At 42.1% G+C, this 24,707-nt stretch overlaps 1 protein-coding gene across 1 annotated transcript in view; it reads left to right on the forward strand.

The window, feature by feature from the left end:
* The window catches only part of LOC140734005 (FERM domain-containing protein 7-like), a 78,806-nt gene that overhangs the window by 15,537 nt on the left and 38,562 nt on the right, over positions 1-24,707 (forward strand). Inside the window, exons 2-5 of the mRNA XM_073057584.1 lie at positions 11,496-11,585; positions 11,970-12,074; positions 20,201-20,243; positions 22,300-22,378. Of these exons, the coding sequence (XP_072913685.1) occupies positions 11,496-11,585; positions 11,970-12,074; positions 20,201-20,243; positions 22,300-22,378 (317 nt within the window). The remainder of the gene's footprint in view (positions 1-11,495; positions 11,586-11,969; positions 12,075-20,200; positions 20,244-22,299; positions 22,379-24,707) is intronic.

Raw genomic sequence — 24,707 nt, forward strand, 5'->3', positions numbered from 1 at the left:
TCCACCCATCTCTTTATTTCTTTGTAAGTAAACTTTATTTAAACAAGCTTGTTTATTATTCCAAATATAAGATGTTAAAATTGAATCTAAAGAATCAAAGTAGGTCTTAGGAATAAAAATAGGTAAGGCCTGAAAAAGATATAAAAATTTAGGAAGAATCTTCATTTTAATCGAATTAATTCGGCCAATTAGGGATAAAGAAAGAGGAGACCATTTAGAAAGCGTCTCTTTCACATAATTCAATAAGGGGTTTAAGTTTTCTTTAAATAAATTCTTGAAGTTTTTAGTAATTGTTACACCTAGATATGTAAATTGACTTGTAACAACTTTGAACGGAAATTTGGCATTGATGACATTAGGTCATTTAAAGGAAATAGCTCACTTTTATGTAAATTCAGCTTATATCCTGAAAAAGAACTAAACTGGGAAATTAAAGAAAGAACCAAAGGTAAAGAAGTTTCAGTGTTAGAGATGAAAAGTAAAATATCATCAGCATATAACGAAATGTTATGAGTCATGCCTTCCCTTAGTATACCAGAAATGTCCTTAGATTCTCGAAATGCTATTGCTAAGGGTTCTATAGCTAAAACAAAAAGTAAAGGACTAAGAGGGCAACCTTGTCTAGTTCCCTGCTGTAATTTAAAGGGCTTAGAAATTTGAGAGTTAGTAATAACCTGAGCGGTAGGAGACAAGTAAATTAATTTAACCCAACAAATAAAATTAGGCCCAAAATTAAATTTTTCTAAGGTCTTAAAAAGATAATTCCACTCAATCCTATCGAAGGCTTTTTCTGCACCTAAGGATAATATACACTCTGCTATTTTTTTGGATGGTGAATATATCACATTCAATAACCGACGTATATTAGAACGTGAATAACCATTTTTAATAAATCCTGTCTGGTCATGTGATATAATAGATGGTAAAATATTTTCAAGTTGTCGAGCTAAGATTTTGGATAAAATTTTTGCATCAACATTTAATAAAGAAATCGGTGTTTTTCTCGATCAAGTGAGTGCAAACTTTCAGTGGTGAGCTGGTCTATGAGTGAATGCATGCTGACATTGGCAGACATGCTGAGTCAATAATGGGTATTGTTATGTGGTAGTTCAAGGCATTTTAGAGGAATTTCCTATAAAACTGTGTGTGTAACCATCTTTCCTTGAAATGAAAGAGAACATTGGCAGCTCGGATTAGCTGTTTGTTTGCTGAGCCAGGAGGTTCAGTCACAAATGTCTCATCACTAGTCGAGGTGACGTCATCAGTGTACAATTGAGCGTTGTTTCTGTGGAGTGTTTACATTTATATTGGTCTGACTCATTGTTCTGATTGGTTGGCTGTCTCACTGGCCCCTTGTCTCTGCTGCGTCCTGGCCAGCCAGATATATGACTGACTTCAGCTCGCCCGTATCCCTGGTTATCCATCATTGGGAGCATTAATCCTGCAGTTTACCCCTTGGCTCCAATCCCACAGACACAGAGGTTTGTAAACTGTGTCCAATTCAATACTTTTGGTAATAGAGTCTCCCATTCATGTTTTGTGCTTCTGCCAGGATTTCTGTGGTTTCCCAGCTGAACTTGTCTCCTTGGTCTTCATGTACTGAGATAAGTGACAGAGGATCACGTCTTCTTATGACTAGCTGACGTTCATATGTTCTCAATTGCGCACTGATGATGTCACCTCAAATGGTGATGAAATGCTTCTGATCTAACCTCCAGGTTCAACAAACACTCCAATGAACAGTCTTCACTGTTTACAGGGAATGCACACAGAAGCTGGGGAGTCTACGTCTACAACTTAGATGGTCGTGAAAAAGAGACTAGCCATTGATCGATTCAAAATCCATCAGAAAGTCTTGCATTGTCCTCTGTGCAGAGGGATGGAACCCTCATATTTTCTTTATGGGTTAGAAGGATGGCATTTGGCCCATAGTGTCAAATCTAGAGCCCTCCCATCAATTCCATCTTTATGCCCATCAACATACGTGGCCAATTAACCCACCAATCTGCAGCTCAGAAACTGGAGCACCTCTAGCAAAGCCCACATGGTCACAGGGAGAAGGTGAAAATGGCACACGGACAGCGCAGAGGTCAGGATTGAACCTGAGTTAGAACACTGGAAAGTACAGCCAGGAACAGGCCTTTCAGCCCCCAATGTTGTGCTGAACCAGCTAAAAAGTAAATTAAACCCCCCCCCCCAAAAAAACCCTCCTACCTATATCCCTCCATCTTCCTCTCATTCATGTGCCTATCTGAACGTCTCTTAGAAGTCTCTAATGTATTTGCCTCTACCACCATAATAGTCAGCTCATTCCAGGCATTCTCCACTCTCTGAGCAAAAAGCTTAGCCTTTGAACCCAACCCCTCTCACCTACAATGCATGCCCCCTGATATTAGACACTTCTGCCTGGGAAACAGATACTCCCTGTCTACTCCATCTATGCCTCTCAGAATCTTATAAATGTTTATCACATCTCCCCTCAGCCTTTACCAATCCAAAGAAAACAACCCAAGTTTGTCCAGCCTCTCATGATAGCACATGCCCTCTAAGCCAGGGAGCATCCTCGTAAACCTCTTCTGCACCCTCTCCAAAGCCTCAACTTCCTTCCTATAGTAGGATAGTAGGGTACTCAATACTCCAGATGTGGCCTATCCAGAGTTTTATTAAGTTGTAACATAACCTCTTGACTTTTGAACTCAATGTCTCAACTCTTAAAAGCAACATTACCGTAAGACTTCTTAACCACCCTATCGACCTGTGTAGCCACTTTCAAGGAGCTATGAACTTGGATCCCAGGATCTCTTTACTCAGCAACTGTTAAGGATTTTGCCCTTAACAGTGTACTGTCCCCTTGCCTTTGCCCTACCAAGATGCAACATCTCACATTTACCTGGGATAAATTCCATCTGCCATTTCTCTGCCCATATCTGCCACTTATCTATACCGCACTATATTCTTTGCCAGTCTTCAACACTATCCACAATTCCACCAGTCTTGGAATCATCCACAAACTTACTAAACCACCCATCTACATTGTCATCCAGGTCATTTATTCACATCACAAACAGGAGAGGTCCCAGTACAGATCCCTGTGGAACTCCACTAATTCCAGCTTGAATAAGTCTGTTTAACCACTATCTGCTGTGTTCTATGCACATGTCAGTTCGGAATCCAAGCAGCCAATTAGCCACAGTCCCCATGCATTGTAATCTTCTGGATTAGCCTCTCATGAGAGACTTTGTCAAACACCTTACTAAACTCCATGTAGACAACATCCTCTGCCCTACCCTCATCAATCTCTCTCATCACCTTGTCAAGAAACTCAGTCAGGTGGGTAAGGCATGACCTGCCACACATAAAGCCATGCTGGCTCTCCCTAATTAGGTCATGGGTTTCCAAATGCTCATACAGTATATCCTATCCCCAAGAATTTTCTCCTGCAATTTCCTGACAAATGACGTGAGACTCACTGGTCTATAGTTCCCATTTTTCCCTTGTTCCCTTCTTAAATAGAGGTACAACATCAACCATTCACCAGTCCTCCTGGACCTCACCTGTGGAGAGAGAAGACACCAGTCAAAACCCCAGCAATCTCTTCTCTTGCCCCCTTCAGTATCCTGGGGTAAATCTCATCAGGCCCTGGGGACCTATCCATCTTAATACTCATTATGAACCATAACACTACCTCCTCCTTGATCTCTAAATGCCCTAATGTATTTATACATTCAGTATTGATCTCCTGTTTCTCCATACCCTTGTCCTTGATCCTTGGTACTTTGCTGAAGCAAAGTACTCACTAAATACCTTACTCACATTTTCCACATCCAAGTAAAAGTTCCCCTCTTTATCCTTGAGTGGTCCCACCCTCTCCCTAGTTATAAAAAACATAGAAACATAGAAAACCTACAGCACAATACAGGCCCTTCGGCCTACAAAGCTGTGCCAAACATGTCGTTACCTTAGAACTACCTAGGCTTACCCATAGCCCTCTACTTTTCTAAGCTCCATGTATCCATCCAGGAGTCTCTTAAAAGACCCTATCGTTTCAGCCTCCATCACTGCCACCGGCAGCCCATTCCACGCACTTATCCTCTTGCTCTTGATGTGTGTATAGAATGCCTTGGGATTCATGATAATCCTACTTGCTAAGGACTTTTCATTGTCCCTCCTGGCTTTCCTAATTCCCTGCTTTAGTTCTTCCTTGGTTTCTTTATATTCTTTGTTTGATCATAATTTCTGAATCTGTACATACTTCTCCTTTTTCTTCTAGACTAAATTCATCACCTCCTTAGATATCCAAGGTTCTCACATCTTTCTATCCCTATGCTTCCTTCTAACAGGAACATGACCTTCTTGTATTCTATGCAATTGATCTTTAAACATCCTGCACGTGTCTGATGTGGAGTTGCCAGAAAAGCAGGTGTTCCCAGGCAACGCTTCTTATTTCCTTCCTTCCTTCTTCTTGTTTTACGGCGGTTGGCACCCAGCTTAATGGTGCATTACCGCCACCTTCAGCTCCAGAGTCTGGGTCAGACGATAGACTTACATTCTAAATCCTTACACACACACACACGCGCACACACACACACACACACACGCACGCACGCACGCACGCACGCGCACACACACACACACACACACACACACACACACACACACACACACACACACACACACCATCCTAATAACCTATTCCTGCTTATCCATCATATCCTATAAAAAACCCTGTATCCTTAAGAAAGCTACAAGTACCCTGACCTGTGCTCTCTCCCCCATGCCCAGTAACCCTTTTAATGTGAATTCCGGCACCCCCAATTCCCTTAGATTAATTCTCATCATCTCTCTCTGTATCCCAGACTTGCTGCAACTCAGAACTACATGTTCTACTGACTCCTCTTCCTGAGATTGCTCACACAATCCTGCCTGGTGTTTCCCTATCATTTTCAATGTTTTGTTTAGTGCGCAGTGCCCCAGCCTTAACCTAGTCCACACAGTTTCTTCTCTTCTGTATCCACTGCCTACCCTAGTACCTGTAACACTCTTTTGTATTTGATATAAATGCCTCCCTTCCCCCCTCTGCTTTGCTGATACTAATTTGCATTTCTATATTTCCTTTCTTTAATGCCCTCTTTTCCAACTCATCCTCTCTCTCATTCCCCTTCACCCCTACATGAGCTGGAACCCATAGAAATTTAACCTGACCTCCCTGATTTGCAACTCTTGTGACTGACTGAAGGACTTCATAAAGTACATCTTTATGAGTTTGAGTGAGAAGACCTTAAACTTACTAGAACTGAGGATGAATCTGAGCATATCAACGCTTTGACTAGTCTAGCTTTCTCCACCCAACGCAACGCAACCAACACTGCCATCATCTCCACTGTATACACCGCTAACTTATCAGATGTTCTTCTGCTGATTGCAATTGCTTTTGCTGGTATAGCCACCCCAAACCCTGTCACTCCTGTTTCAGGTTCCTTAGCACCATCTGCATAAATCTGAGTATAATCACTATACTTTTCCATCACATGACAGTTAAATGCACTTACCAAATCAGTTTTATACTTTCCTTTCCTTTTTACCTCTAACAAATGCCAGTCTATGTCAGGCCATACAATCTTCCATGGCGCTACAACCGGATAAACTATTTAAGGACTTATCCTTAGATCAAACATTTCACATTCTTTAGCGATATCATTCCCTACCCGACTAATGTTATTCCTCTGAAACTTCCCATTTTCCCAGGACTCCTGCAACATTCCTTTTGCATGGTGAGAATCATTGTTCCCCTGCAAATTAGCCCAGTAGGTTTGCCATCAATTGCATCCTTCTTAGCTCCAAAGGCATTACTCCCAATTCTACTTGTAGGGCTGATACTGGTGATGTTTTAAAAGCCCCACTGCACACTCTCAAAGCCTGAATCACATCCAGTTTCCTTATAAGATACCTAGCTGCTGGTCCATATGCTACATTTCCATAGTCCAACACAGATCTTACTAAAGCCACATATATTCTCTTCAATGCTGAACAACTTGCTCCCCATTCCCTACCAGTCAAACATCTCATCACATTTATTACATTTTTACATCTCTCCTCAAATTTCCTGATATGTTCTGCCCATGTTAATCGTGAATCAAATATAACTCCCAGAAATTTAAATGATCCAACCCTTTCTAATTCTATCCAATACATCCTTAACTTCTTCCCTACCTCAATTCTTTTCCTAGTGAAAAATACAGTTTGAGTTTTTTTCTACTGAAAATCTACATCCCCAATCATAACCCCACTCTACCATTTCATCAATTGCTCCTTGTAGTTTCCTGATTATATGCTCCGTGTTCCTGCCTCTTTTCCACAAGGCCCCATCATCCGCAAACAGTGACCTATCTATATCCACTAGTACCTTTGTGAGGACATCATTGATCATAATGATGAAAAGTAACGGGCTAATCACACTACCCTGAGGTGTGCCATTTCCCACTAAGTACTGATTTGATAATTCTGACCCAATCCTAACTTGAATTTTCCTACCAAACAAAAAATCTTTTATCCAATTAAAAACTCTCCCACCAACTCCCATCTTGTGCAGTTTAATTAACAATCCTTCCTTCCATGTCATGTCATAGGCTTTTTCTATGTCAAAAAACACTGCAACTACTGACTTTTTATTTGTCTGGGCCTTTCTTATTTCAGTCTCTAACCTTATCACTAAGTCCATGGAATTCCTTCCCTTCCTAAAACCACTCTGATAACTTGCCAACATTCCCCTCTTCTCAAGATCATACGATAACCTTTCTGTTATCATCCTTTCCATTACCTTACATATATTTGATGTTAGTGCTATTGGTCTGTAGCTAGTGGGTTTTGACGGATCCTTGCCAGGTTTCCTTATTGGAATTATTATTGCTTCTTTCCATGTACTTGGTAATCTTCCCTCCTCCCACACTCTGTTATAAAAATGCAGTAACTTCAAGAGCGCTCCTTCTCCTAGATTTTTTAGCATAACATAGCATATCAGATCTTTCCCTGGGGTGGTTGGTTTTGATCTGTTTATTGCTCTCATCATCTCTGCCGACGTAAATGGTTCATCAATTATATATATAATCAGTTTCTTCCCTCTGTTTAAGACACCTGGGTGTTGACTCATTATTCTTTCCCTTCTCTTTCTCCCTTCTTCAGACAAATTTTCTGAACTGTGTATCTGTACAAATGATGTGGCCATGATCTCAGCCTTATCCCTGCTGGAGACTGCTGTTTCCTCCTCAGATATCATTACTGGATATTCCCAATCCCTTCTATCTCCCCCCATCCTCTTAATCATTCCCCATACCCTTAATCATTCCCCATACCTCTCCCACAGGCGTTGTTCTTCCTATTTTGCTGCAAAAACTCCTCTAACTTGCCCTTTTAGCTCGACGTATAGTTCTTCTCACCATTGCCTGTGTCTTCTTATATTGAATCAAATGCTGCATATTATGGGTTCTTTTAACTAGTCTGAATGCTCCATTTCTGTTTCTTACAGCCTGACAACATTCCTCTGTCCACCATGGTACCAGTTTTATATTCATCCTATTTTTACTCCTGGGTATAGATCCTTCTGCTGCCAATATAATTACTGAAGTCACCTGACTGTTTAATTCATCTATATCTCCAGAAATGTCAATCTTTGTCAATGCTTCTTCACTTAACTTCTGGAACTTACCCCAATCTGCTTTTCCAAACACCCACTTTGGGACTCCCCCACCTGGTCTTATTTCAACTCTTTCACCCACTGAACATAAAACAGGGTAGTGATCACTGCCTACCGTTAAAGCAGTCCAAACTCCCCAGTACTAACTCCTGCCAAGGTATTAGACAATAACGTATTATCTAATACCAACTCAGTTCCTGTTGTTGTGTTCATCCTTGTTCCTCTACCATCATTCATACACACCAAATCCTTTTCTTCCATCAAATCTTCAATTACCTTTCCATTTGAATCTGTAAACAAATCCCCCCATATTGTGCTGTGAGCATTGAGATCTGCACACCACACTACTTTATGTCTGTTTTGTCCTTGTATCCTTAGTAGGCTGTCCAAATCCAACCCTTTACATGGATTGTAGTAGTTAATTATAACCACTTCCTCCCCTCTCTCCCATATTTCCACCACTATGTATTCCTGATTGTCTCCTTTTTCCAGTACCCTATGTGGTATACCTTGCTTGATTAACATAGCACAACCTCCTCCTCCCCCTAGATTTCTATCTTTCCTTATCATTGTATACCCATATACCACAAAGTCTAAAGATGGTTTCAACCAAGTCTCCTGAATACACACTATATCCGTTTTTACAACCATTTCTTTAATAAACTTCTTGAATTCCTGCCTACTGGCCAATAAGCTCCTTGCATTCCATTGCAAAAGAATCACCATAATTGGTATTAACCAACCCATGACACTTCCTGGTTTGACTGATTAGTGAGGTTATCCCTCACTTCTTCCCATGTCAGTCCTACTAACCCTAAATGGTTCATTGCTGCTTTGACAACTAGCTGAATTTTGTCACTTTTTGACATTACCTCAGCCGTACTATTAATCACTCCTGCAATGAATGTTACTAGAGCCTTTTTGTCTACATAAATCCTGTCATTTGTTCTTTGTTGCATCTCTCGCATCCCTCTTGCTCCCTGTTCATTAGGAGCATTATTCTGTTTTCTTGACATTTTTACAGCTTCTGCATAAGTGATCTTTCTTTTCACTCTTATTTCTTGAATTTTATTCTCTCATCTCATAACCTCACATATTATAAGTTCCTCCACAATTGCAGCATTTTGGTTGCACTCCTGTTCCACACTTTCCACACTCATGATCACCCCCACATCTAGCACATCTCCTCTGCCTATTATAGCTTTTAGCTATGTGTCCAAACCTTTGACAATTATAGCACCTCAATGGCTTTGGCACATATACCCTTACTGGGTAACTCATGAAACCCAGGAACACTTACCCTGGCACTCCTTCTTCTTCAAGTTCAATCAATACTGTTTCACTTTCCTTTTTCACTCCTACTTTGTTGTTTTCAGTCTTTGAACATTCACTACTTTTCCTCCTTTGATATTCCTCTTTAACTCCTCCATATTTATACTCATTGGTAACCCTGTGATCACTCCTTTACATCCATCACCACTTCATGCTCCCACCCTCCCTGTGTATTCCACCTTACATTTTACTATCTCTAAATTTGAGTGCTTTTTCAAGCTGTTCCTCATTCGCACATCTTACCAATAGGTTGCCATCTTCAAGGACTTTTGCAAATTCTGTTTCCCCTATCTTATTTGCCAGTGTTGTTGGTAGCACAAATAGGTTAATTTTCTTCATGTTTCCTTGAGCCTTCTCATTAAACCTTATTATGACAACACCTTCTCTCTGAACTTGTTCATCTTCCTCACTTTCAGAGCTCTTTCCACTATCATTTCTTATTCTTTTACTCCCTTTGTCTCGGTTTTCATTCATCCGTCCCCTCACTATCTCCTCATTCCCTTTAATTCTCCCTTCACAACCATCCATTTCTCCACAGCTGCCTCACCAAAGGCAGCAGTTCGGCAGCTTGCTCAGCCTCGCTGTAACCTGCACCGGAACCAGAAACACAAGCGCACACCTTTACCCAGTTCAGGGTGCAACACCACCTCAACACACTCCCCCAAGCAGTTCCTTGGGACTCCTCTTGGCACTAACTTGTCCTTATGCTTCTTATTTCCTGCCTCATGCCCTTGTAATTTGTCCTACTCTAATTTAAAGCTCTCCCACAAGGACCATGCCTATCCTTATCTATAGCTATCCTGAAAGATAAGGAGTTGTAGTCACTGTTCCTTAACTGCTCGCCCACTGAAAGGCCAGTTACATGTCCAGGCTCATTACCCAACTCAGGTCCAGTACAGCCCCCCTCTCATTGGACTGTCCACATATTGAATAAGAAACCCTCCTGGATACACTTAACAAACTCTGCCCCACCCAGATCCCTTGCACTAAGAAGGTCCCAGTTTATAACCATATAACCATATAACAATTACAGCATGGAAACAGGTCATCTCGGCCCTTCTAGTCCGTGCCAATGCTTACACTCACCTAGTCCCACTGGCCTGCACTCAGCCCATAACCCTCCATTCCTTTCCTGTCCATATACCTATCCAATTTTACTTTAAATGACAATACCGAACCTGCCTCTACCACTTCTACTGGAAGCTCGTTCCACACAGATACCACTCTCTGAGTAAAGAAATTCCCCCTTAAACTTTTGCCCTCTAATTCTCAAATCATGTCCTCTTGTTTGAATCTCCCCTACTCTCAATGGAAAAAGCCTATCCACATCAACTCAATCTATCCCCCTCATAATTTTAAATACCTCTATCAAGTCCCTCTTCAACCTTTACGCTCCAAAGAATAAAGACCTAACTTGTTCAGCCTTTCTCTGTAACTTAGCTGCTGAACCCCAGGTAACATTCTAGTAAATCTTCTCGGTACTCTCTCTATTTTGTTGACATCTTTCCTATAATTCGGTGACCAGAACTGTACACAATATTTATATTTATATATTCGGAAAATTGAAATTTGACATTTGAAAATTGAAATCCCCCATGACAACAACCCCATTAGCCTTACTAAGGAAACAAATTTCCTTAATCTGATTACATATCTGTTCCTCAATGTCCTGGTGGCTACTAGGGGGTCTGTAGAACAGTCCGATCAGTGTGGTTGCACCCTTCCTATTCCTGAGTTCCACTCAAATGGACTCGGTGTCTGCCCGCCACCCCCCATTATGTCTCCCCTGAGTGCATCTGTCATATTGTTTCTGATTAGTAGTGCAACTCCCCCCTCCCTTTTTTACCCGCTCTATCTTTTCTAAAACTTGAAAAACCTGGTACATTAATCACCCATTCTTACCCTCTCTCTCAACCGAGTTTCCGTAATGGCCACCAACGTTGTAGTTCCATGTACTGATCCATGATCTAAGTTAATCATCTTTAATACTCCTAGCATTGAACTACACACACTTTAAACTATCCAATCCATCATACCTGTTATTTCTATTTTGCCTTTCAATAGGACGTCCCTGACGTCTACCTTCTTGTCTGATCGTTCACTTGCTGACATGGTACCATCACCTCAGCCACTCACTCATCCATGCTATCACCCCATTCCTACTTGTACTAGCCCATGGCACAGGGAGCAATCTGGAGATTACTGTCTTGGAAGTCCTTTTCTTTAGCCTCTTTCCTAACTCTATGTACTCACTGTGTAGGACCTCTTCCTTTTTCTGCCTATGCACCATGACCTCTGGCTGTTCCTCCTCCCCCTTTGAGAATGTCCTACAGCCTTTCTGATACAACCTGGACCTTAGCACCCAGCAGGCAACACAACATTCTAAGTGTCTCCCTCGTGGCCACAGCATCTCCTGTCTATCCCCCTATCACTACCGCACTGCCTAACTTTGTGCTTCCCTCTCGATCCTCAGAACCAGCCACAGTGCCACCAGCCACAGTGCCACCAGCCTGGCTGCGGCTTCCATGCCCTTACGGGTCATCCCCTCCAGCGGTATCCAAAGGTGTGTATTTGTTGCTGAGGGGAAGGGCCACTGGGGAAGCCTGCACTGACTTCTTGATGGCCTTACCTCTCCTGGTGGTCACTGACTGAGTTGGTAGAGCTATGAGGCAGCAAAGCTAGCTGCACCACCACTGTGCCGCCCTCTATTTCACAGGGACGAGAATGCTTAGTTCTCAAGTGTATCCAAAGGTGAGACCAATAGTTATTTAGATACTGAGATCTGATTTGGGATTAGACTTAAAAGCTGAACAAGGTCCAGGATGAACTGTGAACAGGTTTGAGGGGACATATGATTTACTCCTGCTCCTATTATCTGATTGTTCTTTTGGTGAGTTCATTGCCACTGAATCAACACTGAACCTTCACTAACCTTAATCCTCTTCAGCAAAAAGCAACTGGGAAGATCCTGTTTGGTTGCATCTGCCAACACCTGAGGCTGGTTGAGGAGGATTACTTTGGTGTGGAGTTTAGCAATCGCCATGGGAACATGGTAAGTAATGACCTTTTTCAGTCAAATGGTGGCAAATGTAGTAGCAACATGAAGTTTAGAGAATTGATTCTCAGACCAAATCAAACACAAACCTGAAGAAAAATTCAGAGAAGTGCTAAACAAGCAGTTATTCAGTTTATTAGAATGGTAGTTACTAACTTTTTTCTGTAAACGTCTCAAAGCGCTTCCAGACAGTAGCCAGGATGTGGAGTACACGTTACAGCAGGAGATAGAGAAGGCACGTAAAAAGGGCAATGTTACAATGGCCATAGGGATTTCAACATATAGGTAGATTGGGAAAATTAAGTGGGTGCTGGAGAAGGAATTTGTTGAATGCTGATGGGGTGGTTTTTTACAGCAGCTCACTAGGGAAAAGGCAATTCTGTATTGTGTGTTGTGTAATGAACCAAATTTGATTAGGGAGCTTAAGGTAAAAGGAATCTTTAGGTGGCAATGATCATCGTATGATAGAATTCACCGGCCAGTTTGAGAGAAGTTGGAACTGGATGTTTTGATATTAAAGTTGAGTAACATTAATTACAGAGGCATGAGAGAGGAGCTGGCCATAGCTGATTGGTAGAGGACACCAGCAGGGATGACAGAAGAGCAGCAATGGCTGGAATTTCTGGGGGCAATTCAGAAAGCAGGGAATCATTTTTTCTTAAAGAAGGTACGTTCTAAAGGGAGGGTGAGGCAACTGTGGCTGACAAAGGAAGTCAAAAACAACATAAAAGCAAAAGTGTGGGCATCCAATATAGCAAAAATTAGTAGAGGCTAGAGGGATAGGAAGTGTTTAAAAATCAGTAAAGGCAACTAAAGAAGCAATAAGGAGAGTAAAGATGAAACATCAAGCCAATCATATAAAAGAACCAATATAATAAAAAACACAGAAGATTAGAAGAGAGGCAAGCATGTAAAATGGAACACTGGAAAACAACACTAGAGAGGGAGTAATAGAGGACAAAGAAAGTTCTGACAAACTGAATAAGTATTTTGTATCAATCTTCAATGTGGAAAACACCAGCTGTATGCCAGAAATTTGAGAGTATCAGTATTGTCACGATTACTAAGGGAAAGGTGGTTGGGAGGTTGATAGACAAGTCACCTGAACTAGATGGATCTGAAAAAGGTAGCTCAAGAGATTTTGAAGGCATTAGTAATGATCTTTCAAGAATCACCGGATTCTGGATTTGTTCCGGAGGACTGGAAAATCACAAGTGCCAGTCCATTGGTTAAGAAGGGTGGGAGGCAGAAAACAGGAAAGAAGAGGCCAGTTAGACTGACTTCAGTGGCTGGGAAAGTGTTGGATTTCATTATGAGAGTCAGAGAGTCATAGAGAAGTATAGCACAGAAACAGGACCTTTGGCCCATCTAGTCTGTGCCAAACCATTTAAACTGCCCAGTCCCATCAACCTGCACCAGCACCAAGTCCCTCCTTCCCTTCTATCCATGTACCTATCCAAACTTCTCTTAACCATTGACATCGAGCTCACATGTACCACTTGTGTTGGCAGCACATTTCACACTGTCACAACCCTCTGAGTGACGAAGTTTCCCTTAAATTTTTCACCTTTCACCTTTAACCCATGACTTCTAGTTGTAGTCCCACCCAACCTCAGTGGAAAAAGCCTGCTTGCATTTACCCTAACTATACCCCTCATAATTTTGTATACCACTATCAAATCTCCCCTCAATCTTAAAGGAATAAGGTACTAACCACTTCAGCCAATGCCAAGCAGGCTCTAGATGATCTGAATGATGTGATCAACATGCATGAAACAGCACACCCCTGATGCCTTCACCACCATTTTGCAGGATTTTAACCAGGCCAGCTTGAAAAAGTCACTAAACAATTATCATCAACAAAACACCTGTACCACCGTTACACCACTATTAAGAATGCTTACTGTGATATCCCACACCCTCACTTCAGGAAGTCTGATCACCTGACTATACTGCTACTCCCTTTGTATAGGCAGGGACTGAAGACTGCAGCACCAGTAGTGAAGTCCAGGAAGGTATGGACAAGGGAAGCACAGGAGTGCTTACAGGACTGCTTTGAATCGGTGGACTGGACTGTATTCAGGGATTCATCTTCGAATCTGGATGAGTACGCTGCAGTTGTTACCGACTTCATTAAAACCTGTGTGGATGAGTGGAATGTGCCTACAAAAACACGCTGTGCATTCCCAAAGAAAAACTCATGGATGAATCAGGAGGTTCATCATCTGCCGAGGTCTAGATCTGTGGCATTTATGTCAGGTGACTCAGGTCTGTACCAGAAAACCAGCTATGACTTGCAGAGAGCTATTTCAATAGCAAAGAGACAATACCGAGTGAGGTTGGAGGTGACATCAGATGCACGTCAACTCTGGCAGGGTTTGCAGGCCGTTACTTCCTACAAAGCGAAACCTAATGGTATGAGTGGCAATGATGCTTCACTATCAGATGAACTCAACGCCTTCTATGCACGCTTTGAAAGGGAGAATATAACTACAGCTGTGAAGATCCCTGCTGTATTCGGTGACTCTGTGATCTCTGTCTCTGAGGCCAATGTTAGGCTGTCATAAAGGAGGGTGAACCCTAGCAAGGTGGCAGGCCCCAACGGAGTACCTGTAAAGCTCTGAAAACTTGTGCCAACCAACTGGCAGGTGTATTCAAGGGCATTTTCAACCTCTCACTGCTATGGTCAGAAGTTCCCACCTGTTTCAAAAAGGCAACTATTATACCAGTGCCAAAGAAGAATAATGTGAGCTGCCTTAATGACTATCGCCCAGTAGCACTCACATCTACAGTGGCTTGAGAGGTTGGTCATGACTAGACTGAACTCCTGCCTCAGCAAGGACCTGGACCCACTGCAATTTGCCTATCGCCACAATAAGTCAACAGCAGCTTCAATCTCAATGGCTCTTCACATGGCTTTAGATAACCTGGACAACACAGACACCTATGTCAGGATGCTGTTCATCAACTATAGCTCAGCATTTAATACCATCATCCCCACAATCCTGATTGAGAAGTTGCAGAACCTAGGTCTCTGTACCTCCCTCTGCAATTGGATCCTCGACTTCCTAACCAGAAGACTACAATCTGTGCGGATTGGTGATAACATCTCCTCCTCGCTGACGATCAACACCAGCACACCTCAGCAATGTGTTCTTAGCCCACTACTCTTTTCTCTCTATACCCATGACTGTGTGGCTAGGTATAGCTCAAATATCATTTATAAATTTGCTGATGATACAACCATTGTTGGTAGAATCTCAGCTGGAGACAAGAGGGCGTACAGGAGTGAGACATACAAACTAGTGGTGTGTAGTCACAGCAACAACCTTGCACTCCGCGTCAGTAAGACCAAAGAGCTGATTGTGGACTTCTGAAGGAGTAGGACGAGGGAACATGAACCAATCCTCAGAAGTGGAGAGAGTGAGCAATTTCAAGATCCTGTGTGTCAAGATCTCTGAGGATCTAACCTGGTCCGAACATAGCAATGCAGCTAGCTTTAAAGAAGGCAAGACAGCAGCTATAGTTCATTAGGAGTCTAAGGAGACTTGGTTTGATACCTAAAGCACTCAAAAACTTCTATAGATGTACCTGACCAGTTCAAACTTTTCTTCTAACTCAGGTCCTCCAGTCCCAGCGACATCCTTGTAAATTTTTTCTCTATTCTTTCAATCTTATTGATATTTTCCTGTAGGGAGGTAACCAAAACTGCACATATTAGTTCAAACTAGGCCTCAGTAATGTCGAAAACAACTTCAACATAACATCCCATCTCCTGTACTCAATACTTTGATTTATGAAGGCTAAGGTGCCAAAAGCTTTCTTTACGACTTATCTACCTGTGACATGACTTTCAATGAATTCTGGACCTGTGTTCCCATATCCCTTTGTTCTACCACTCTGCTGAGTGTCCTGCATAAGACCTACCCTGGCTGGTCCTATCAAAGTGCAACACCTCGCACTTGTCTGCATTAATTCCATCTCCCATTCTCAGCCCATTTTTCCAGCTGGTCCAGATCCAAATGCAAGCTCTGATTGTCTTCCTCACTGTCCGCTACACCTCCTGTCTTGACGTCAGTCACAAATTTGCTGATCCAGTTAACCACATTATCATTTAAATCATTGATATAGATGACAAACAACAATGGACCCAGCACCAATCCCTACAGTACTCCACTAGGCCCAAGCCTCCAGTCAGAGAGGCAACCATCTACTACCACCCTCTGGCTTCTCTTCTCTTCACTTTACAGACTCTGTAAATACAGATGCAAAGAATCAATTGAAGATCTCCCCCATCTCTCTTGGCTCTGCGCATAGATTGCCATTTTGATCTCCAAGAGGACCTATTTTGTCAGAGATGCCTATCTGTGTCTACAGATGGATATATTTAAAATGGAGGTTGATATATTTTTGATTACTAAGGGCATCCAAGGTTAAGACAAGAAGGCTGGAGAATGGAATTAAGAGGGAGATTAAATCAGCCATGATCGAATGACAGGGCAGATTTGATGGGCTTAATGGCCTAATTCTGCACCTATGTCTTATGGTCTTGTTACAAAGTTGAGTAGCCTGCAATGCACAGTGATGAGGTCTCAACATTTGCAGACAGTAACCTTCTGAGAAGATCAGTGGCCATTCCCATGAGTTTCCTGTCCTTGTGTGGCAGTTTTATCTGTGCTTACTGGTTGAGATTGGGGAGTGCATTGGTGTAAGAAAGTTGAGGGTGTCCCTGTCCACTGAGATGCATTTCTCCACTGAAGAGATCTACCAGAATGAAGGAAGAGTCATATGCCCATCCCAGAAGCAGGGAATTCTTCACAAGATTCACAAGGGTGTGGAAACCTTCTCCGTATATAAAGAGCCCAAGTTGTTAAGGGAAATCTGAATGGATCTGTAAGTCCAGCAAATATTTGCCTGTATGTGTGGGGAGCAAACAGTGCTCCAATGCCCAAAGTAACATACTTTCTTCACTAAAATTTATCAATTTATAGGAGGCATTAGTAGGGTAGACAGTCAGAATCTTTCTCCCAGCACAAAATTGTCAAATACCTGAGGACATGCATTTGAAATGACAGCTAGAAAGTTTAGGTTGTGTGTATCAAGTTTTCTTTTACACTCAGAGTAGAAGGTGCATTGAACAGGTTGCTAGTGGTTGTGCTGGAAGTATTTTGCTTTAGTCTTCACTGTGGAAGGCACTACCTGTGTGCCAGAGGTCTGTGAGTGTCAGGGAACAGGAAAGAGTGTGAGACAAACTGAAAGGTCTTAAGGTGGATGTCACCTGGACCAGATGGACAATATCCCAAAGTTCTGAGAGAGGTTGCTGAAGAGATAATGGATGCATTGGTCATGATCTTTCAAGAATCAGTTGATTCTAGCATGGTCCCGGAGGATCAGACTCCACTTTTTAAGAAGGGGCCAAATGTCACTCCACTCTTTAAGAAGGGAGGAAGACAAAAGAGAAGAAATTATAGGCCAGTTAGTCTAACTTCAGTAGTTGAGAAAGTTTTAGAGTCCATTATTAAGGATGAGCTCTCAGGGTGCTTGGAGATAAATGATAAGATGAGTCAAAGTCAGCATGGTTTCTGTAAAGGGAAATCTTGCCTGACAAATCTGTTAGAATTCTTTGAGGAATTAATAAGCAACGTGGACAAAGGAGAGGCAGCGGATGTCATTTACTTAGATTTTGAGAAGACATTTGATAAGGTGTCTCAACTGAGGCTGCTTAACAAGATAAAACCCAACGGTGTTACAGGAAAGATACTGGCATGGATAGAGGAATGGCTGACAGGCAAGAGGCAGTGAGTTGGAAAGGGGCCCTTTCTGGTTGGCTGCCCCTTGACTAGTGGTGTTCATTATTGGGACAGCTACTTCTCACATTGTTTGTCAGTGATTTAGATAGTGGAGTTGATGGCTTTGTGGCAAAGTTTATGGATGATACAAAGATAGGTGGAGGGATAGGTAGTGCTGAGGAAGCAATGCAATTGTAGCAGGACTTAGACAAATTGGAAGAATGGGAAAAAAAGTGGCAGATGGAATACAGTGTTGGGAAATGTATGATAATGCATCTTGGTAAAATGAACAACAGTGTGGACTATTATCTAAATGGGGAGAAAATTCAAACATCAGAGGTACAAAGGAACTTGGGAATCTTCGTGCAAGACTCCCAGAAAGTTAATTCACAGGTTGAGTCTGTAGTAAAGATGGCAAATGCAATGTTGGCATTTATTTCAAAGGGAATAGAGTATAAAAACAAGGAAATAATGCTGAGGCTTTTTAAGACACTAGTCAGGCCATGTTTGGTGTATTGTCAATGGTTTGGGGCCCCATATCTCAGAAAGGATGTATTGTCATTGAAGAGAGTCCAGAGGAGATTCACAAGGATAATTCTGGGAACGAAGGGGTTAACATATGAGGAGCATTTGGCAGCTTTGGGCCTGTACTCACTGGAATTTAGAAGAATACGTGGTGATCTCATTAAAACCTACCAAATTTTAGAAAGTCCGGATAAGTTGGATGTGGAGAGGATGTTTCCTGTGGTGAGTGTAACAAGATCTAGAGGGAAGAGGCTTAAAACTGAGGGGTGACCTTTTAGAAAAGAGGTAAGGAGGAATTTTTTTAGCCAGAGAATAGTGGAATGTTCTGCCACAGACTGCGGAGAAGGGCAAGTCCGTGGGTATATTCAAAGCAAAAGTTGATAGATTCCTGACTGGTAATGGCGTCGAGAGATATGGTGAGAGGGCAGATGTATGGCTTTGAGTGGGATCGGGATCAGCCAGGGTGGAATAGCGAAGCCGACTCAATGGGCTGAATGGCCTAATTCTGCTCCTATGTCTTATGGTCTTATGGCTGGAAGCAGATCTGATTGATGGTGCTGTTTGAAAGGCTGTTAGATAGGCAGATAAGTATGCAGCATATCGAGGGCAGGCAGAAGCAATTTAGTTTAATTCAGTATCATATACAACACAGGCATTACAGGCTGAGAGCTTTGCTCCTGTGCTGTACCATTCTATGTTCTTATGTCGGAAGCTGAGGGGTGAGTTTATAGTGGGGCATACAATCGTGTGGGTCATAGGCAATGAAAACAAGAGGTGATAGGTTTAAGCTGAGAGGTAAAAGCTGTAAATTTCCTCACACAGAGAGTCGTGCACATGTGGAGCAAGCTGAAGCAGGTACAGTGACAACACTCAAAACCAGTTTGGATAATCGCATGGAGAGCAGGGGCGTGAGCCAGTTGGGCTAGCCGTGGACTAGTTGAGCGGAAGGTCCTGTTTCCAGGCTGTGTGGCTTTATGAATCCATGAAATCAAAATCAGTTAGTTCATTCCTCTACTGATTCTGAGAAGCAGCAGAGCTCTGCTGTGGCTGTTTGGGAAGAACTTGTGGCAGGGAAACTTAGAGTCTTTGTGCCCTTGACCTCTGTGGGAAGAGCAATTCAGGCATGAAAGCATGAAGGTCTTCCCAGGGATGACCACATATCACTGATTACTCCCTTGGAAAACCGGAGCCTATGACTGCATTGTCAATCAGAGAGGTTCCGATGTCATAGGGAGTACTCTCCTCTGGGATGGGGCATCCCTTTGCCTCCTGCCCAAGATACTCGACCCGTGCTGAATGGCCAGCCATGGCCATTCCATTAAGCAAAGCTGCCAACAGTATCGCCACTGCAGCACCCACTGAAGGAATCTCAGCGGCTAAGTGCTGGAGGAAGCACTCGTGTTAGTTGTAGTCCGCTCTGTGAGGGGCAGTGAGCTTCGTAGCTGCTTGCTGAACCTCAGTACTGTTCCAGATAAAACAAGCAACAAATTAGAGTGGTCTGGAGACTCAGCCAGCAGGGTGATCAGTTTTCTGCTCCGGTTTATCTCACCAGTCAGAAGTGGTATGACATTACCGGGTGTGCACATGACTCTGGGAGAAGGACAAAGCTGCTAACGTGAACAATGCTTGGCTATACAGACCATCAGCCTGGCCATTCTCTAACTTCTGGGAAGTTTCACCTCCACAAACATGGAGAGAGTTATCTCAGCCCAAACAAGGAATCCTGATGTCAGGCCTTTCATCATCTACTGAATGTGTGAAGACTACCCTGTCACATGACACTGATCTGAAACTCTTGTCTATTTTCAGGTTTGGTTGGATCCCCTAAAACCCATTTTCAAACAAATCAGGGGTAAGTGTTTTGAAATGAGCTCTGCCAAAGCACCAAAAGTTGCTTTAAGTTGTAAATTTGTGGTCCATGTTCTCAGCTTGACCTTCACTGAGGTTCACAGAACAATTTGAAATCAGGTTCAAGGGCAAACGTCACTTGAGTTATATTTTGGGCAGAATAATTTTCATTCTGTGTACCTTTTCATATAGGTAGCTCAATCTATGACCTTCCAAACCAGGATGCTCAACAAATGTGGGATTGGTTGGACTATCTCTTTAGATCTGAACAAATGTCTCCCAAGATATTGTGTGTATTTTTACAATGCTGCAAGGTGTACTGGGGTAGGAGGCTGGCACTGAGGCAGTGAATGTGCTTGCCTTCACTTTTGCCCTCCTTTTTCCTTCTTCCTTTACCCTAGTTCTCCTGCCTTAGTATTTGCTTTGAATTTAGCCTTTTTCGTTCTGTCGTAACGATGTTAAGCTGAAACATTATCTCCACTTCTTTCTTCAACCTGACCTGCTGAGTGTTTCCAGCAGTTTCTGACTGAGCGTTTGCTCGTTTCAGTGTAACTGTCTAACCCATGCAATGTCAAATACTAGAGGGCATAACTTTAGAATGAGAGGAGGGAAGTTTGAAGATGTTGTACAGAAAGTGGTAGGTGCGTGGAACATGCTGACAAGAGATGTAGTGGAAGTAGATATGTAGCAACATTTAAGGAGCACTTAGGGGATCCACATGAACTGGCAGAGAATGAAGGGATATGGATCACAGGCATCTTGTGGGATTAACTAGATTGGTACAGCCATCAAGGGCTGAGGGCTCTGTTCCTGAGCTGTACTACGTACAGTACATCCAACAAAGGACGTGACTGACATGAGCCTCGGGTAATTCCTTGTCTATTTCTTGACTGAGCTTTCTGTTCTTTCGAATTAAACTTGGTAAATTAAATCAGTTTATTATTGTTCCATGCACAGCGGTACAGTGAAGACCTTTGTTTTTCATGCCATCTGACCAGATAACTTCATCAGGTCAGCACATCGAAGAAGTGCAAGGGAAAAGCAGCGACGCTGGCCTGACCTGAGACATCATGGTGTCCCAGCAGACTTCACCACCAGATTCACCTGAGTTTGCTTTTACAGTGAGAGAGGGTGGCACGGAAGTTGATTCACTCACCCAGCGTAGTCATTATAGCCCTGCAGAGATCACTGTAACCAAGGCAGTGTCGTTATCAACACCAGTAACTTCAGGTTTAGGATGGTCAGGCTGGATGTTCATTAAGCTCCCTCCACCTCTCTGCTTGGCCTTCACTCCTCAGAGTTGAATTAAAGGGGTTCACTCCCTAACCTATGATATGCAATGACTGCTTTAGTTGGGTGGAGCCACTCCTGGCTTCTGTTCTAAACAGGCCTATCCTAGATAGAATTCAATGCACCTTCAATTAAATTAAGATTTGTTCTTATTGAAAATGTAACTGGTTTGGAAATCCCATGAACATAAAGAAGCAGATTCTGTGTTAGTTAATTGTGTGCATGCCTGCTTTCAGTGTGCCTGTCTGTCACATGACATGAGAAGAGCAGTGGAGACACAAATCCCTCTACTTTACAATCCACTCTAATGTAAATGGCCATTATTTTGATTGTCACATGTGACACTGGTGAGGATCTCTTGCTTTTGCCAATGGGCTCAGAAACAAGTATCTGGAGATAACTGAGATGTATTTGCATACAGCTAAGAAAAATTACTAACTCCCTCCCTCCACAGATTCTATCTGATCTGATGAGTGTTTGCAGCATTTTCTGTTTTTGGTGATAAAAAGAGCAAACTCCCACCGTAGATTTGAGTCCAGAATCTAAAGTACGAAGGCCCAGTATACAAGGGAACAGGTGTCATTTTATAACTGAAAACCAAACCACAGTTACTGTAACTGTGGAACATAGTAGACTAAATCTTGCACTCAATACAAACTTCGGGAGGTTGGAAAATTCATGCCATTGGATAATGGAACCACAAGTTCCCTTTTTTTTGCTCCAGATACCAGCATCAGCAGTCTTTAGTGTCTCTCTTTTCTTTTGAATAGGTGAGAAGAATGTTCTGTTCCAGTTTGTAGTGAAGTTCTTCCCACCAGACCCCAGCCAGCTGAAGGAGGAACTGACAAGGTGGGTACAGACTATCGCCTGATCTCTGAGATGATAGTTTCATAAAGTTTTGAATGACCAGATCAGAATGTTTGAAGTATTCAAATGCGGTCAGATTCGGACCCCCTTGGGGCTTCTGGGAAGGTCACACAGTAGGTCAAGGAAAGCTGGAACAGTGGAACACAAAAAATAGGAGCAGGTTTGAATCACTCAGGCCCTCAATATCTGCCTCAGACCTCAATTCTGCATAGCCTTCAATTCTCTGATCTGTCAAGAGTGTATGTACCACCACCTTAAATGCATTTAATAATCCAACCTCCAATACCCTCTGGATAAGAAATTACAAAGATTCACCAACCCCGTGAGAAGAAATTTTGACTTACCCCTATTTTAAATGACCAGTTCTTTATTTTGAAACTATGTCCCCTCATTCCAGACTTCCCCTTAGGTAATAATTTCTGCAGAAAATTCTTCAATGCCTCTTTTCACTCTTAAGATTCAGTCACTTTGACATTGCTCCCACTGCCCACTATCTGTTCCCTTGCAAAAGATTAAAGCAATGGATGATAGTTTGGGGGCATTGGCTATATGAATACTTTGAGCCCAATTTGCAAAGGACTCTGATATATTAAGACAAGTATAGATGAGGTACATGTGGTCTACACTTCCCATAGGCTAGTCAGCATGACTAATATCCCAGAAAGGATAACACCATTATGTTTCTTTTTTTTGTAATTTATTTTTTTATTGAAGTTCATCATCAAACAAACATTTCATAAATTGTACTTCAGACATTGTACATATATATCATATAATCATATATATCACAAATCTCCACAAAGTATTTATCTGAGGTATACACTTATAGAAAAGAGTGGGAAAAAAAACAAGCAAAAGGAAAAAACTATGTACAAGTAGGGAGTGATCTATTTTTTTTACAACAAATTCATTGATTTGTGAGAATAAAATCAGGCCTATGAGGCAATATGTAGTTAAACCATTTTCCCAAGTATGAATCAAATTGTTCCAGCTTATGATTAACAGATGCTGTTATCTTCTCCATTTTGTAAATGTCCATTGTAATTTCCATCCATGTATTTAAAGTTGGGCTCTCCTGTGATAACCATTTCCTAGTAAAAGTCTTTTTACCAGCCACCAACAGTATATTCATTAAATATTTAACTCTTTTCAACCATTCTTGAGGTATATATCCAAAATATATGGTCTTACTCTCTAAGGGTATTTCACATTTAAATATATTTCAATGACTAAAAGCATGCTTATGGCCTTCTGATCTTTAATTCAGAACTTTCAAGTTGCCAGTTATCTATAATTATCACAATAGGGCATGGGAACAGCAGACTAGTCTGTCTCAACACTCAAAGGAAAGCAGTTTTGATTCACCATAGACTGAGAGAGCTGTTGGTTCACCAGACAGATTCACTGCCTTCTGAGGAAACATTGAGCCAACTTGGTCTGTACTCAGAGGGCTGGAAAATAAAATCGAATCTCATTTAAAAATACAGAATTCGGATAGGACTGGATCAGCTGGATGCATGGAGGATATTATGTCTGCCTTTCGGGATAGCGATCCAGCGGTCACCACTTCAGTATAATTAGAATTGAAAGGAGAGGACATTTCATTATGCAAAAGATGTGTAGAATCCATTATAGAGGCTAAGTGGTTGAATGTACTTAACAAGGAGGTGAATGCATATAAAAGTTAACATCATAAAAAGTAGCAAAAGACATGGGGAGAGAATGGACATATAGCAAAGTGATAGAGGATCATCCAAAGACATTGAATAGTCAAACAGGCAAAGGGTTGAGCTCCTGCTTCCCAAGTTTCTAGACCTCATAGTAACGATGCTAAGATTACTAGCATGGTGAATTAAAATGCCCATTACATTTCAGAATTTGGCTTCTGAGATGGAAAATGACAGAATGCAGAAATTAATTAATCCTGCCTTCCACATAACAATACACACACACACACACACACACACACACACACACACACACACACACACACACACACACACACACACACACACACACACACACACACACACACACTCTGTTCATTTTATTTCTGTTGTCTCAATTTCCTTTGTTTAGTATATGGTTTCATTTGGGCTTTTGGTCTTCAGAACCCGTTTAGCTTCTTGTGCCTATAAATCATCACATTTCCTGGCCCTGGTGTGAGCCATAGGTCAATTGGAACTTCCTTACCTTGATACAAAAGCCTTAGGCACATCATCAAGAGTGAGTCTCCAGTACAGTGGTTAGGGAGGAGGCCAACATAACAAGCAAAGATTAACTGGTCTTTTATTTCACTGCTGTTGGCTGG

The sequence above is a fragment of the Hemitrygon akajei genome, chromosome 10 (genome assembly GCF_048418815.1).
Source record: "Hemitrygon akajei chromosome 10, sHemAka1.3, whole genome shotgun sequence".
In the NCBI taxonomy this organism is placed as follows: Eukaryota; Metazoa; Chordata; class Chondrichthyes; order Myliobatiformes; family Dasyatidae; genus Hemitrygon; species Hemitrygon akajei.